General features: G+C 35.1%; 1 protein-coding gene across 1 annotated transcript; it reads right to left on the minus strand.

Moving 5' to 3' along the window:
- Positions 1-229: 229 nt before the first annotated feature.
- LOC131157874 (uncharacterized) lies at positions 230-14,554 on the minus strand. Its single transcript, XM_058112304.1, has 11 exons — positions 14,052-14,554; positions 11,161-11,283; positions 10,618-10,714; positions 9,889-9,924; positions 8,887-9,074; positions 8,678-8,780; positions 7,627-7,808; positions 7,466-7,543; positions 6,759-6,861; positions 6,596-6,683; positions 230-732 (listed from the first exon to the last, which is right to left on the minus strand). The coding sequence occupies exons 1-11, from the start codon at positions 14,351-14,353 to the stop codon at positions 374-376; spliced, it is 1,659 nt and encodes a 552-aa protein (XP_057968287.1). The 5' UTR covers positions 14,354-14,554; the 3' UTR covers positions 230-373.
- Positions 14,555-15,025: the final 471 nt, after the last annotated feature.

A 15,025-nucleotide genomic window follows, 5' to 3' on the forward strand; every position in this document is an offset into this window, starting at 1 on the left:
AACGGAAAGCACTAATGGCTGATGACTCCAGTTCAGCTGTTATATTTATGTATTCAAAGAACTTTCACACTTCGTACTCAAGTGTCCCTTTTCACTTCATGGCTTCAAGCCTCAGCAACTCCAATGTTAGAAAATGATAAATACTCTTAAAAGAAAAAAAGCCTCAAGGGTGTTTATAACCATATAAAGGAGAGGGGTGAGAGAAGAAAAAAGCAAACCATTCAGGACATTATATGAACAGCCAATGCATTATGATAGCAAGAACTGACTTCATTTCTCTCTGTAATCGGTGTCCAATACAAACATAACCACAAGGAATAAGGTACATTCATCACCTATACAAGTGAGCGATTATATTCAAAATATTTTACTCTTAATGATGATCTACTGGGAAGCTGATGCTCTCACAGTTGCCTGCAGATGCCAGCAGAGCCAAGTACTCATTCAAAGCTTCTCCTTCCTTCGTGACTTCGATGTCATAATCCGACAGAGCATCCCCTTGTCGAAGTTCTTTAGCAATCTCATCCTCCATCTCAACATCTCGCTCTTCTGCATCATTGGCACTCGATGAACCTCCAACACTATCCTCATTGCTCAAACTAACTGGGGCTGCATCAGTTGGTGGTGCAACCGAACCGGATAACTCTGCAATGGGAGCATTAAACTCAGATTGTTTGAGCAGTTTACTCAAAGCTTCCTCTGGTGTGCCATAAGCTTGGACGGCTGCAACCACTGCAGACATTAAAATATCAGAGCCCTGTAATGCACCTTGAATTGTTTGGTACACAATAATAGAATGAAATTGGTCTTTATAGTTTTACGTATTCACAACGTAACTTTTCATTGCATTACACTCCCAATCCATTCTATTCTAGCATACTGATCATTGGGTGGCTATATTTGAATCAGCTTTGGTCAGTCACAATTTCTGTATGAACATTTGTGAGACAATCTTCAATGGCACCTTTTACTTCCCACCTCTCCCTAAACTATTTCAATTCTATCAGAGAACATAAAAAACAGCACAGAACTATACAATGCAACAAAGAAGGATGTTTTGTAATTTCAATTTTGTAAGCATCTGGTACAATTAAGGATGAAAATATCAAGCTCAGTGGGGAAAAATAGTGAGAAAATACAACATTAACAGTTACAAATTTAATATATATCTATATCTATATCTATATCTATATATATATATATATATATATATATATATATATATATATTCGTAGCAAAGTAATCTACATCTTCATACTCTAATGGTGGGAAGTCACCATCATAGTTCGAAGGTCTTAGCATAGATGCGCTCCCTTGGGAATGTAGGTGAGGCGGCTTCAGAATGTTCCAATATTTCAATTCAATTTTCTAAAATTTTTATTTTTTAATTCAATGAATGTGGTCCAATGGAACCTTCCTCTTAAAAGAATCTTAGCAAATGAATAATTAGTAGTCATATATTTTATGTTTTACAAAAAATATATATATAAAATAAACATGTTTTCTTTCAGAATTTTTCTACAAATCAAAGGGGAAAAATCTAGCCCGGAAAATCATTTCAAAATCAAAGTCAGATATATGAGAGAACGACTGTGCGGGTGCGTGTGATAGTTTGGCTCGTGATCATGACCAAAGAATTAGAATTCAAGCTCCAATTCCTGTTCAGTCATTTGGTTCCCATTTAAGGTTTACTACTATTTTTACAAGATTTGTTTGATGAATACATGTATAACAGGAAACATTATTTTATTACATCTGTGATGCACTTAATGCCCTAATTTTTTCACACACAGCCTAGTCCCAAGTCTGAGTAAAGGAGGGAGGTTGCGTTAGGTAGCTGACAGCTAGTGTAAAATTTGTCAGATCACTATAATATGAATCCTTACTGAATATTTGCTAGGGCATCCCCTACGAGCGACGCGTTGCACTTGTACCACCCGGGTGTAGCGAAAAGTGGGCGAGGGTGGCCTAAGTTGTCGCCCTGAAGTGATGCGCCGTGTTGGCGCCCAAGTACGGTGTCAAATATGCGAAGGCTCCAGCATCACTCTGGACGTGGGTAGGTAAAGAAGTTAGTTAAGGAAACTAGGATTAGATTAGCAACTTAGAATATAAGGACACTAATGGGTAAAAGCATGGAAATTGTGGACACAATGATTAGAAGAAAAATTAATATAATTTGCCTTCAAGAAATTAAGTGAGTGGAGGAGAAAACTAGAGAAATTGATAAATCAAGATTTAAACTTTGGTACACTGGAAAAGAAAAACATAATAATGAAGTAGGAATTATTGTAGATAAAAAAGAAAACGTTGTTGATGTAAGCAGTGTAGGGGATAGAATTATAAAAATCAATATGGTATTAGGCCAAAGGATAATAAATATCATTAGTGATTATACTCCTCAAATAGGCTTAGCAGAAAATCTTAAGAGAAAATTTTGAGAATTTATGGATAGTATTATATAAGGCATACCGGGGACTAAGAAAAAATTTAAAGGAGGAAATTTGAATGGACACATTAGAAGGGAGAATAAAAGTAATGAAAGGATACATAAAGGATATGGATATGGGGACAAAAATGATCTTGGGGAAATAACCTTAGACTTCACTATGTCATATGACTTGCTTTAAGAAGCGAGAACACTTAATAACCTTAAAGTGGACAAAATAGAAATCAAATATATATATATACACTAGGAGGGTAGATCGTTTATCATGCAAGGATTGTAAAGTTATTCCAGATGAAAGCCTAACCACACAACATAGAGTCTTAGTGTTAGATATATGTATTAAAAAATGGAAGAAAAACGATAAAATAAATCAGTGTAAGAGAACTAGGTGGAACCTAAAGAGAGCAAATATAATAAAATTTAAAGATAAAATGATCAAAGATGAGGATTGGACTATAGAGGATAGGATAAATACAAATACTCTTTGGAGTAGATTAGTTAGCTCTGTTGAAAAAATAGCAAAAGAGTTATGTGAATCAATGGGAAGATTCTCGAATAGCAAAGAAAGTTGGTGGTAGGATAAAGATGTCCAAAATGCCATAAAGACAAAAAAGAATTTAGTATAAAACATAGCAAAAATGTAAAAACATGGATAACTTTGAAAAGTATAAAGAGGCGAGAAAAGATGTAAAAAAGGCCACTAGTGAAGCTAAATATAGATAATTTAATAGTTTGTATGATAGATTAGATACAAAAGAAGGGGAGAAAGATGTATTTAAACTTGCTAAAGCTATAGAAAGGAAGAGTAAGGACTTAGGAAATGTAAAATGTATAAAAAGTGAAGGCGATATGGTCTTGGTTAAGAAAAAGACATTAAAGAAAGATAGTAAAGTTACTTTAGTAAATTGTTTAATGAAAACCAAATAGAAGGCTTAAACTTAGATTTGAAAAATAAGGAAAAGACTGAAAATATGAGATTTATTCGCAAAATTAGATTTAACGAAATTAAGTTTGCACTAAAAGAGATGAAAAATGTGAAAGCTATAAGACCAGATAACATCCCAATTGAAGTTTGAAAATGCTTAGGTGATAACAGAATTATATGGTTAACTAATTTATTTAATACAATTATAAAAGACTAAGAAAATGTCAGATGAATGGAAGAAAAACACTTTAACACCTATATACAAAAATAAAGGAGATATTCAAAATTGTAATAACTATCGTGGAATTAAACTTATGAGTCATACGATGAAACTATGGGAAAGAGTAGTTGAACAAAGATTAAGGTTAGAAACGAAGGTCTCAGAAAATCAATTTGGTTTTATACTTGGGAGATCTACCACAAAAACTATATATCTTTTAAGAAGATTAATGGAAAAGTTTAGAGAAAAGAAGAGGAACTTGCATATGGTATTTATTGACCTAGAGAAAACATATGATAGGATATCTTGGGAAGTTCTATAGTGGGTTTTAGAAAAAAAAAATGTGTATGTAGTAGGTATACTAATGTCATTAAGGAAATGTATGATGGAGTAATGACTAGTGTAAGGGCTATAGATGAACAAAGTAGAGAATTTCCAATCACCATAGGTGTACATCAAGAATTTGCTTTGAGCCCTTATCTTTTTGCTTTAGTGATGGACCAACTGACTAGAGTATTCAAAATGAGGTTCCATGGTATATGTTTTTTGCAGATGATATTGTATTAATTGATGAAACTAGAAGCGGAGTAATTTCAATAATGGTAAGAGGAATATTGGAGACGAAGTTAAACTTGATGATGAAGAAATAAATAGCACTTGTAGATTTCGATACCTTGGATCTATTATGAAAGCTGAAGGAGAAATTGAAGATGATGTAATGCATAGAGTTAAAGTAGGTTGGGTAAAATGGAGAAGTGATTCAAGCGTGCTTTGTGATCGTAGAATTTTCTAAAAATTAAAAGGGAAGTTTTATAGAACGACTATAAGACCAGTTATGTTATATGGATCAAAATGTTGGGTGACGAAGAAACGGAATTTCCAAAAAGTAAGAGTTGTCGAGATGAGAATGCTTAGATGGATGAGTGGTATAACACTGAAAAATAAATTAAGAAATGAACATATTCACTGTAAGTTAAGTGCTCCTATAGAAGATAAGATAAGGGAGAGACGACTCAGATGGTATAGACACTTGTGACGTAGGCCACATAGTGCGCTGGTGCGAAAGAAGTGAGTTAGTAATTGTGGGGGGCAGTAGAAGGGGTATGGGTAGCCCTAAAATAACTTGGAAGGAGATAGCAAGTAAGGATTTAATACTCCTAAATCTATCAAAAGAAATGGTCCATGATCACATAAATTGGCAGAAAAGGATTCATATAGCCGATCCCACCTAGTGGGACTTAAGGCATGGCTTGTTGTTGTTGTCATCTTTTATATTTTACATAATTCAATTTTTTTTATTATAGTAAATTTTTCTGAGCGAGTTTGTTGATAGATATTGAGTATCATTTTAAAATATATATGCAACATTTCGTCTGCAAAATAAAGGATGAGATGGAACAAAATTAAAGCTCTGAGTGTTAGTCCCATTCAATCCTTTGGTTTCCATAAATAAAGGCAAAATGGTTCAACACTTCTAGTTTTGCAAGTTTTTCTTGATGGATGGAAACATGATTGACTATGTATACATGAAATAATATTTTAATACATGTGCCTTTCATATTTTATATAATTTATGTTCTTATTCTTTTTCATAATACATTTAATTTGATTAAAGAATATGTTGATAAATATTTGGAGTCTTTATAGACCTATATGTTACAAGTTTGATATAAAAAAAATTAATCAGGCCATTTGATTCTTTATTTTTCCATATTCAAAATCGTAATATGAGTTGTCCAATTCACAAAGACGGAGAGGAAACTATAAATGAATCATACAGGTTTAAACAATTTTAAATACATCATGCATATTTAATTATAAAAAAAAAAAAGAGGGGAGCATGGATTTAACTAAATTTTAATTGTCATAATTCTACTACAGTATTTGCAATACAAATTTTACATTAAAACTCCTAAAATAAATAGTTTACCATATCGGTGCACCCAATTTTTTTTTTCAAAAAACTATGAAAAATAAGATAAGAAAGTTTAGAGAGATTATAGAGAGACTGAAATAAGCAAAATTTAAGTTATTTAAAATTTAAATTTAGAAATTATTCTAAGATATTTTTTATTAAAGTTGAGAATGGGACTATAGAAAAATAACATATACATTCTTGCTGTGCTTAGCAAGAGACTGCTCTAGTGTGTGTGTGTGTGTGTGTGTGCGCGCGAGCGCATGAGTGTGAGCGTGCATGTGTGTATTGGTAAACAAATTGAAGAGGAAAAAAGATAAGATGGCAATAGAATAGTTTTTTACTTGAACAAAAAAATGAGAATAAGAATGCTTAGTCATTGATACTAGGTATTTCCATGAATTTTGAGAAGCAGGGACACAGGAAATAAAATAAGGAATGTTAACAAGAAAATTACTGATTCGTCCAAAATAGTGAACTGGCCCACATTGAGCTTGCATGATTGTTAACTATCTTATGTTTGCACCTTTGTAGGAGGTCAAATTGGCAGCACAAATGCCCAAGATTGGTCATGGACAGCCTGATATGATCCAATTAGGGTCCATTAGTGGAAGCTCTCACTCACTAAGCCTTTTCCTAGGTTGCTCAAGCATCCCCAACTTGTCGTTTGTGACACATGCCTCTTTTTCTTCTCCCTCATCTTGATTATGTGTTTCTTTCTCATTGTTGATACCTAACATAGCATCATCTTTTTGGAAGAAGACAACTCAGACATGTTTACCCTACCTCTCCCCTATAAATATTGCCGACCATGCTTCGTCGGGGTTCTTGCCCATTGGAATTCTTCCAAATAGCCACCCTTCAATCTTGGGCTTCCTTTCTAGAACTAATGTTACTTGTACGCAATGCAAGCTCCCCCACTTCAAGATCCCCCACAACAAGCATTCAGTGAAAATCCAGAACGCTTGTAGCTTAAAAAAATATAATTGATACAAGTACTTAAAATAAGTACTCACTGCAAAAGGTACTTAAGAGGGGCTAAAAAATTTGAAAAACTGGTGCCACAATATACAGCCAAGAAACCAGTACCTCTTGATCTCTCAAAGCCCATGGATACAAGCTCTTCAATTTCAGCATCCTGCCGCTGTCTCTTCGCCTTCCTTGATTCAATATCAAGCTGCAAGTTGAACAAAGTTAGAGGCATGTCTCCTAAACTGATTGAAACTAATCACTTCACGAGAGCACATCTAACCTGTATGGCAGAATTAGTTTTGGGATTTGTCAAGTCATCCAAGGCCTTTTGAATGTCATTTTCATTTCGTCGCAGGGCTTCAGCAGCAAGTTCCTTCTCAAACCTACAGAAGTATAAATTAGCTTGACTCGTGAGTAGTGATTAAATTGTGCTCATGCAATGCAAATGGATGGTTACAGAGAATGCCTCATAAATGGTTTAAATTTCAATTCAACAGTATACGGCCCTCGGAATCAAAGAATCCAATGAATTTCTTTTTTAAAAAATTTGGAGTTCCCAAAGTAAAATTGCATGCAGCACAAAATTCTAGTGTCAGTAAACTCGCCTACTTGTTTACAATGTATCCTCATGGAGATCTCATAAACAAGCTTTGATATTTAAGAACTACATACATAGCTCCTACTATGTATGTAAAACTAGTTTTCTCCATTACTCAATAAAGTTTTGCTTCAAAAATTAGGAGTTCCCAAAGTAAAATTGCATGCAGCACAAAATTCTAGTGTCAGTAAACTCACCAACTTGTTTACAATGCATCCTCATGAAGATCTGATAAACAAGCTTTGATATTTAAGAACTACATACATAGCTCCTACTATGTATGTAAACTAGTTTTCTCCATTACTCAATAAAGTTTCAATTAGACCCTCACAGAAAAAGATTCAAACAAACTATAGTATGTTCAACTTTGTATTCATAGGCCTCCTTACTCCATCAAGACCAAATCCTGCAACCTCTGGAGATCCACAGCTTTCTTAAGGGGCGTCATTCCATATCGTTTCTGCTCCCTGAAAATTTTTAGGGTTATATGACAGCACTGAAAGATAATTTAGCAGGTACAGAAGTTAATATTACAAGAAATGAAACCTACACAATTTCAATTTTGCGCTGAATATCTTGCTCCCGTTTCTGTGCTTTCTTTGCCTTCTCATCAACCAGAAAATCAATAGCACTTCCAACCTCTTGATTAGTCATTCTCAGCGCCCTTTTTGCAGCACGTTCTTTATATCCCATGCTCATAATCAATGATAAGGCTTCATCTGGCACCTGCAGCTGTATTAACAACAGGAAATTGTACAGGAATCAGGAAATTGAAAAGGGAAAAAGATACATTTTTTAATCACTATCACAGTATCATAAGAAATTTGACATATTTTGAATTAATTAGTAAAAACAAAGGTCAGGGTGCTGGATTTGCCAAGAGAAGATTCAATAAAAAATCTGAGACTACCAGAAAAGAATTTGAAACAAAACTCAAAAACAGACTAGATGATATCTACGAGTAATATAATTTTTTACTAATACTGATTTTTGAGATTTAAACTAACCTACTCTTAATAGACAATGCAGGTAATTCATGATCACTCACACAGTTTGCAATTCTACCCACACCCAGACTAAAGCCGACATGTTACAGTCAATTTTCATGTGATCATTGCAACAATGTCATACAATAATGACAAGTGTCAACAGAATCTTCAACTCTGCCACTTGGACCCTCATGAAATACCCCTCCAAATGTGAAGTAAGCTGATAACACCAAATGAACCATCCAATAGTATCATTTATACCCATCCTCTGAAGTGCATTATTAGATGTTGAAGATGGAATGATTAGGTAAATTGGTGGTCTTTCAATGTGCAAGAAAAGAACCATGGCTACCACATCATAAACTAAAATACTGAAAACAAACACTTCCTCAGCAACCATTTTCCTGTCCATCCATGCGAGAGACAGAGAGAGAGGGCCACTAATTAAGTAACAAAACATGTCCAATTTCTTGAATATAAAGGACAAAAGAACAGAACCAAAAGGCAGAAGGAAAGGTATACAAATATTCTGCAGTTATTGTGTTTGGTGTAACCATTTTTCTGAGAAAGTTTCCAAAATTTAAAGTCACCTTAAATAAAAGAAAGATGAACCTGGAAGTATTTAGCTTGCGCAGATGTCAATGACTTCCTAGATTTTTCGAACTGACCACTGTGATATGCCACCACTCCTTCCAACAGCTCCAGTCTAAGGTGTCTGGAGGAATGTAACAAAAAGGAATCACCTTCAAACAGAAAACGAATAATCTTCCAAATTATAACAAGGGAGATGCAGATAAAAATAATCAAAGAAAATAACTTACAAAGCGATCTCTGGATGGCGACCTGCTTGAAGGAGTCTAACACGGGAGGAGTCCTTCCCATGAGCGTGTTCAACTCCTTCTCTAGCCTTTGCAAGGCGTGTTCCCGCCACTGACAGTGAGCTGATGTCTTGAAGCATAAAATAGCACCACACCATGTCTATTTGCAGTATGGGTGCATTGTCAATCATCTGGAAATCAAAAGCATATGGGCTTAAAAAACATAAATAACTCATGATGCAAAGCAACCTTACTGCGGTTCGCAAAGTGCATTAAATTTAAACTAAATGCAGCCAATGTCATAGTTCACCTTGTCATGTTGCTGAGGATTTCTTCAATAAATTTAGAATCTTTCATTAATAAACAGAGTTAATTAGGTCATTTTGATATTGCAGCTGAGGTGCTGCCTAAATGCAGTTTCAGATGAAAAATGTTTCCAAAGTGTAGGGGTTTGGCAATTCAAAACCAACTCAACAGGGGAAAAACACATGCACACACACAGGTATGAGATTCGTGTAACTGCTTCTCTTAAGGAATGAGCAGAACAAACTTTTCTTGTAACTTCATCTTAAAAAATGAAAATGAATTATGGGCAGTTTGCCCATCAATCCTCAGAGTCCACTACACAACCTGAGTTTTAGTTTACTTGATTCCTGGAAGCATATGATAGATTATACCGTCTCTTAAGGAGCCAACACAACAAACTACTTCTCTGTCATGAATTACTTCTACTAGAATAAGAGAAACAATGGCAGATGGCCTACCAATGTTTACAATTCAATAATTCATTACCAAAGTGCAAGTTTAGCTCAGTCAAAGAGGCTTCCTTTGGTTGCTTTCTATGGCAGAAATTGAACTCAAAAGTAACTCTCAGGTATTTCAATCATATGACAAACAGAAGAGCATGCCATGACATGGCTCAATGTGACAAATATTTAGTGAAATAACTCCAACAGTTCACCTTCCAAATTCAAAATTCTATGGGAGAAGAAATGACTCACTCACTTCAATGACCTTTGGGTTGCAGAGAGAGAATGCCTCCTGCAAAATAGATATTAACTTAATTGATTGTGAGTTAAACCAATGAAAAAATGTTTGCAAAGCTTAAATAACGTGACAAAAAATATTCATCACGGCTGTCTAGACATTTCCTAAGCATGTCTGTCTAGCAGCATATACAAGGTTCTAAAATGTGTGGTTTATGCATTGAAACAATCCAAAATCTGGTTTGAGAAAAAATCATAATGAGAAAAGCTAGCTTAGAGTCACAAGCTTGCTCTAGCCCTAGAGTATTTCTTAAACTTCACATCAAATATCTACTCCAGCACAGATCATAAGAAATTCATTTATTTGAGATCTGGGTGATGAGCTCAATAATGAAAACAAGTCTTCACTTCACTATATAGTTCTCCTAAAAAATCAAGAGACAAAGCACAGGAACAAGATAGAGGACAGGTAGTGAACACAGTTATGATTATTCTAATAGTTGGGCTTTGATAGATAGACCACAGCATCACACCAGATAAGGTAATATCCATAATTGGATCTTGCATTTGATGCATTAGAGTCCTCAGTATCAAATACAAGATCTCAAACTTATGGAAGCCAATCAGGTTTTCCTAACTTTAATGTCAGGATGAAATCACAATAGAAAACTTTCTTTGCAACCATAAACTAAGCCAAAAACTTTCGACCACTTAAAACTTTAAAGCATAAGCAGGCCCAATAACAAACCTCGCCCATAGCAAGCACTTCCAATGCATCTTTATAATTTTGCTTTCGAATTAGTTGCTTTCCTTTTGCATGAAGCATCAAACCCATCATTACTGCCCTGCAATGATGGTTACAAATGTCACCTTATAATTGTACTTGTTAGATTACCACTTTACCTAAAAGCTTAAGCTGTTAGGTTGTAGGCCAACAATGTATATCAAGCTTAACACTCCCCCACATGTGCAGCTCAACAAGCACGTGGAGAGACAATCACATGATAAATAACACCTATGATAGGGAACACAATAAGTTTTTTAAACACTTCACAATAAATGTGAGCAACAAGACTAGAACCCAAGACCTCCTGGTAATAAGCTCTGATACAATGTTAGATTACCACCTTACCAAAAAGCTTAAGCTGTTAGGTTGTGGGCCAATAATGTGTACCAAGCTTAACAGTACCAATGGGGCAATAGACTATAAAACCACTCATAAAAGGAAAGGAACTGCTGGCCTTTTCCAATCCCAAAATTATCAGAACCAAAATCAAATTAGGTATCATACCGCTGGTCAGTCTCTGATCCCAAATGTACTTTCTGTCCACTCTGATCTTCAAGTTCTATGTCAAAATCCTCAATTGGCAAGTAACCATCTGCATGTCTCTTGGCCAGCGCAGTGGCAGCTGCCCTGTCAATTTCATAGTAATGCCAAAAGGTAAAAGGAAACAAATGTTGTGAGTTTTGACAGAAATAAAAATGATAGTAAATTCAAAGGATAAAATTAAGCAAAGAAAAACCGAATGACTTCACACAGGATAGAGGTGCCCCCCCTAAAAGTTTTGACAACTTTCTAATGTTTACAAATTCATTGTTTGGGTGGTATATTTGGACCAAGAATTTGAAATGCATGAAAAACAGCAACAACGACCAAGCCTCAAATCTCACTCAGTGGGGACGAATTTGAAATGTGTGTATTAAGAATTCACTGTTATTAATTAAAAAAAAATGGCTTATGCATTGAATTTGTATTTAAATTTGGTATCAAAGATGCCTCAAATTATAAGAAGGGTTCAGTAAACTCTTGCCACAACCAAGAATCAAGATACCGATTTAAAGTGCATCCTCACATTTATTTTGCACAGCAAGCAACTCCAAAATCACAAATGATTCCTTTCCAGAAAGATAAAAACCTCAAATTAACAACTCCAAACTAAAAGTCAAGGCAACAAATTTAATAGCGATAATGAACTGTCCAAATTCAACAATTCAATCGAATTGGAAACCAAACGCATTCATACCATTGTACATGTGTGGAATTGAACAATACTAGATCAAATCTAGAAGCAACCTTCTTCAAAACAAAAACCAAAATCTGAAAATATATATTTAGCCACAATAAATGATTAAAACCCATCAGAACCATAAATACAAACATCCTATATCTGATCAACTGCTGAAATTTGAGAATTCTTTAATTAAAATTGTATGAACAGAGACCCAAAAAAATATTTTTTTAAGAAATGAATCAACTGCAATAGTCACTCCACACACAAAAAACAAAAAAAAAAAAAAAACCCTGCAATACAGTTATTGAATCCTTTAAAAAGGAGACTACGACAGTGCAGGCAAGCTTGTGGGTGATCTTGGCAATGATTACATCAAAACCATTGCCAGGGAGGGAGAGCTTGATGTCAGCGTCACGCTTGTCTTCGTCGAAGAGGGTGCAGGAAATTACAGCAGACACATCACAGCAGTCAATGAGGCAGAAGAGGTGGAAGGCCGTGGCGATGGTGCTGGTGATTTTTGTTTGTTGGTGACAGTTTCCTGCATGATCTGCTCAAATATTGATTGCGATTTCTAGAAATAATTAGTGGTTAACCTCAAGTCCAAGTGGTAATTTTGAATCTGAAAAGCGTGGGAAGCTGGAGAATTCATAGATTCAGCATAAAAGTGCCGAAAGCTTGGTAATCTTGAATTAGTTGTTGAATTCATAAATTCATCAACTTATCATCCAAGCATGGCTTCCTTGCTGGTGAGGTTTGGTTGAAACTAGAGAGGAGTCCGATATGAATTTGAGTTTAAATTAGATGGTGTATATTTGACCCAAATTCAAATTCACACTTCAAACATTAAAGACAAACAGTGTATTTGTTTTTAAACTCTCCAAATTCAAGCACAAAAGTCTATATTCACTTTCCCAAGCAGCTCAAAAGAGTATATCCTACTATAGCCAAATAATTAACCCTCTTCATGATCATGACCTTTTGGGCTCCAAGGACACCAGGTAAGTACCCAACATGCCCTGCATTCGAACGTAATCCAACTGGTAGGACAAAGAATGACCCTGAAAAATCAAGGCAGACATCTCTATTGCCTAAGCAAGGCTTAAGATGTTCACCCATTATGATCTCTAACAAGGCCTCATATACCAAGCAGGTTATGGTTCTTGAGAGAACAGCCATCAGACTTCAACTTGGGACTTCCCAATATAGGCCTCCAAAGTCCTCTAGTAACCTGAACATATCTCCAAGAGGAGAACAGTTACTCATAACTACAGATGATGGTCCTCCTAGCAATACTATGTGTTTGGAAGCAATATCTTAGAAAAAAAGGTTAGAAAGATCTTATGTCATGGCCTCATCACCATGGAACATAACATAAAAAAAGCTGAGCATTTTCTTTCAAACTCAATCTTGTAAAAATCCATTTTAATAGCTGTCTAGCAATGCCTTTTTTATTTAAAAAAAAATTCCAATAACTAGTTGTATTCAAGTTCATCCGCTATAAAGAGTACATAAGGGCTACAGCATCTTGGTGCCTTTTTTCTCTTTACCAAAAATGAGTATATACAGATAGAAATACATATCTAAAGGAATGATCCCTCCCCCAAAAAAAAGAAAAAACTCGCAAAAGCATATGTTTGAACATATCTTCAGTAACGAATTTGGTATGATTAGGAGCAGCAACAAAGACTACGTAGCCTGAGCTGTTTAATAAAGGGCAGTAAGAGACTTGGCATTTTTGAGCATTGACATTATTATATAAGAAAAACTACAAAAATGTAAAGCTGAATTGTGGTCACCAATAAGCATCCATACGCTGTACCCACCTCCACGAGATAAATCATCAACTAGAAGTGACCTGATCAGATGATTGTACAATCAAATGCGCAATATTCACTGGTGCAATTTTTTTCACTCGCCTTGTAAAATGTTCCTTTCATGTCCAGATACTCGCACAAAGTTTTTCACAATCTCCAAAGAATATCCAACAGCACTCACTAAATCTTGGGAGGGTAGATAAATTTCTTTGATAATAGACCAATTACAAATGTTTGGAGAGGAAGAACTTTTCCTTGCTCTTATCTTTCTTTGAATCAATAGACAAAACCAAAAACTTTCCTTCTTTGTTTTACTTTCTTTTGGGATGGAAGGGTGGGGGTATTGAAACACTTACTTGACTCGAGCAAGTCTGCTGGAGCGATCTTCCTCAGCGACCAACTCCTCCTTCAGCGACTTCCCTTCATCACGAGAGACACGAGTGGCGAGAATTTTACCATTGTTTTTAATACCCAATTCGCTCAATTTCTGATTCCCATCTCCGTCCTTCAAAACCTTACCTGCACAAATCAGATTGATCGAATCCGGCCCACAGCTGGAGCGCGTCGCCACCTCATTTCTCAACATGGGTATCGTCCATACCTCCAATTCCACCTCTAAAACGCCCGACCATGCTCCTGCAATTTTCAGTTTCGCCATGGCAGTGAACTTTTGGTATTGCCTCAGAAGGGCTTTGGAAAGAGTATTAAGTAGCAATTTTTGGGTGGCGAGCTTTCTTGGGGAAGAAGGATCTACAATATATTGCCTATACAAATAATTATGAGTCGATCGACTATTCAAGAATGGCGATCACCGCTGTATGCTTGTATGATTTGGCATTTTTAAATTTTTTTTAAAAATTGCTAGGAAAACTATTTACAAAAAATATATGCTAGAAGTTAAAAAAATAAAAATTATTTTACATAAATAAAGGGATCCTAATTAAATATGAAAGGACCAAAGATATACTTTTCCAGAGGTTTCAATAATTCCAAGGACCTCTTTTGAGGTTTCAAAAATTTCAAGAACCTCTTTGAGATTTCAAAAATCTCACCGAACTCAAATTGTCAAAAAGTCACAAACTTTCTATTATATTTTGTAAAAAAATACTTTTTTTTAGCAAATGTTTGTCTTTTTGACAAAGTTTAAGAGAGATGTATGACATTTTTTTAACTTTTAAAGAGGTTTGTGGCATTTTTAACGAATCTCAATGGAAGTCTCTTAGATTTTTGAAACTTCAAGAGAGACTTTTGAAAATTTTAAAACCTCAGGGGAGGTCTTTGTCTTTTTGCTAAAGTTCAGGGATTAGGTGGATTAACTTTTATCCTTTTT

This window comes from Malania oleifera, chromosome 6, assembly GCF_029873635.1.
Source record: "Malania oleifera isolate guangnan ecotype guangnan chromosome 6, ASM2987363v1, whole genome shotgun sequence".
Lineage (NCBI taxonomy): Eukaryota > Viridiplantae > Streptophyta > Magnoliopsida > Santalales > Ximeniaceae > Malania > Malania oleifera.

What these genes read in the sequence shown, in the direction of transcription:
- LOC131157874 (XM_058112304.1), bottom strand. Translation starts at nt 14,353, where the DNA reads ATGGCGAAACTGAAAATTGCAGGAGCATGGTCGGGCGTTTTAGAGGTG. An exon ending in CGCCATCCAGAGATCGCTTT is followed by an intron (nt 8,781 to 8,886) that starts GTAAGTTATTTT and finishes ACATTCCTCCAG; the next exon opens with ACACCTTAGACTGGAGCTGT. An exon ending in CGCAAGCTAAATACTTCCAG is followed by an intron (nt 7,809 to 8,677) that starts GTTCATCTTTCT and finishes TTGTTAATACAG; the next exon opens with CTGCAGGTGCCAGATGAAGC.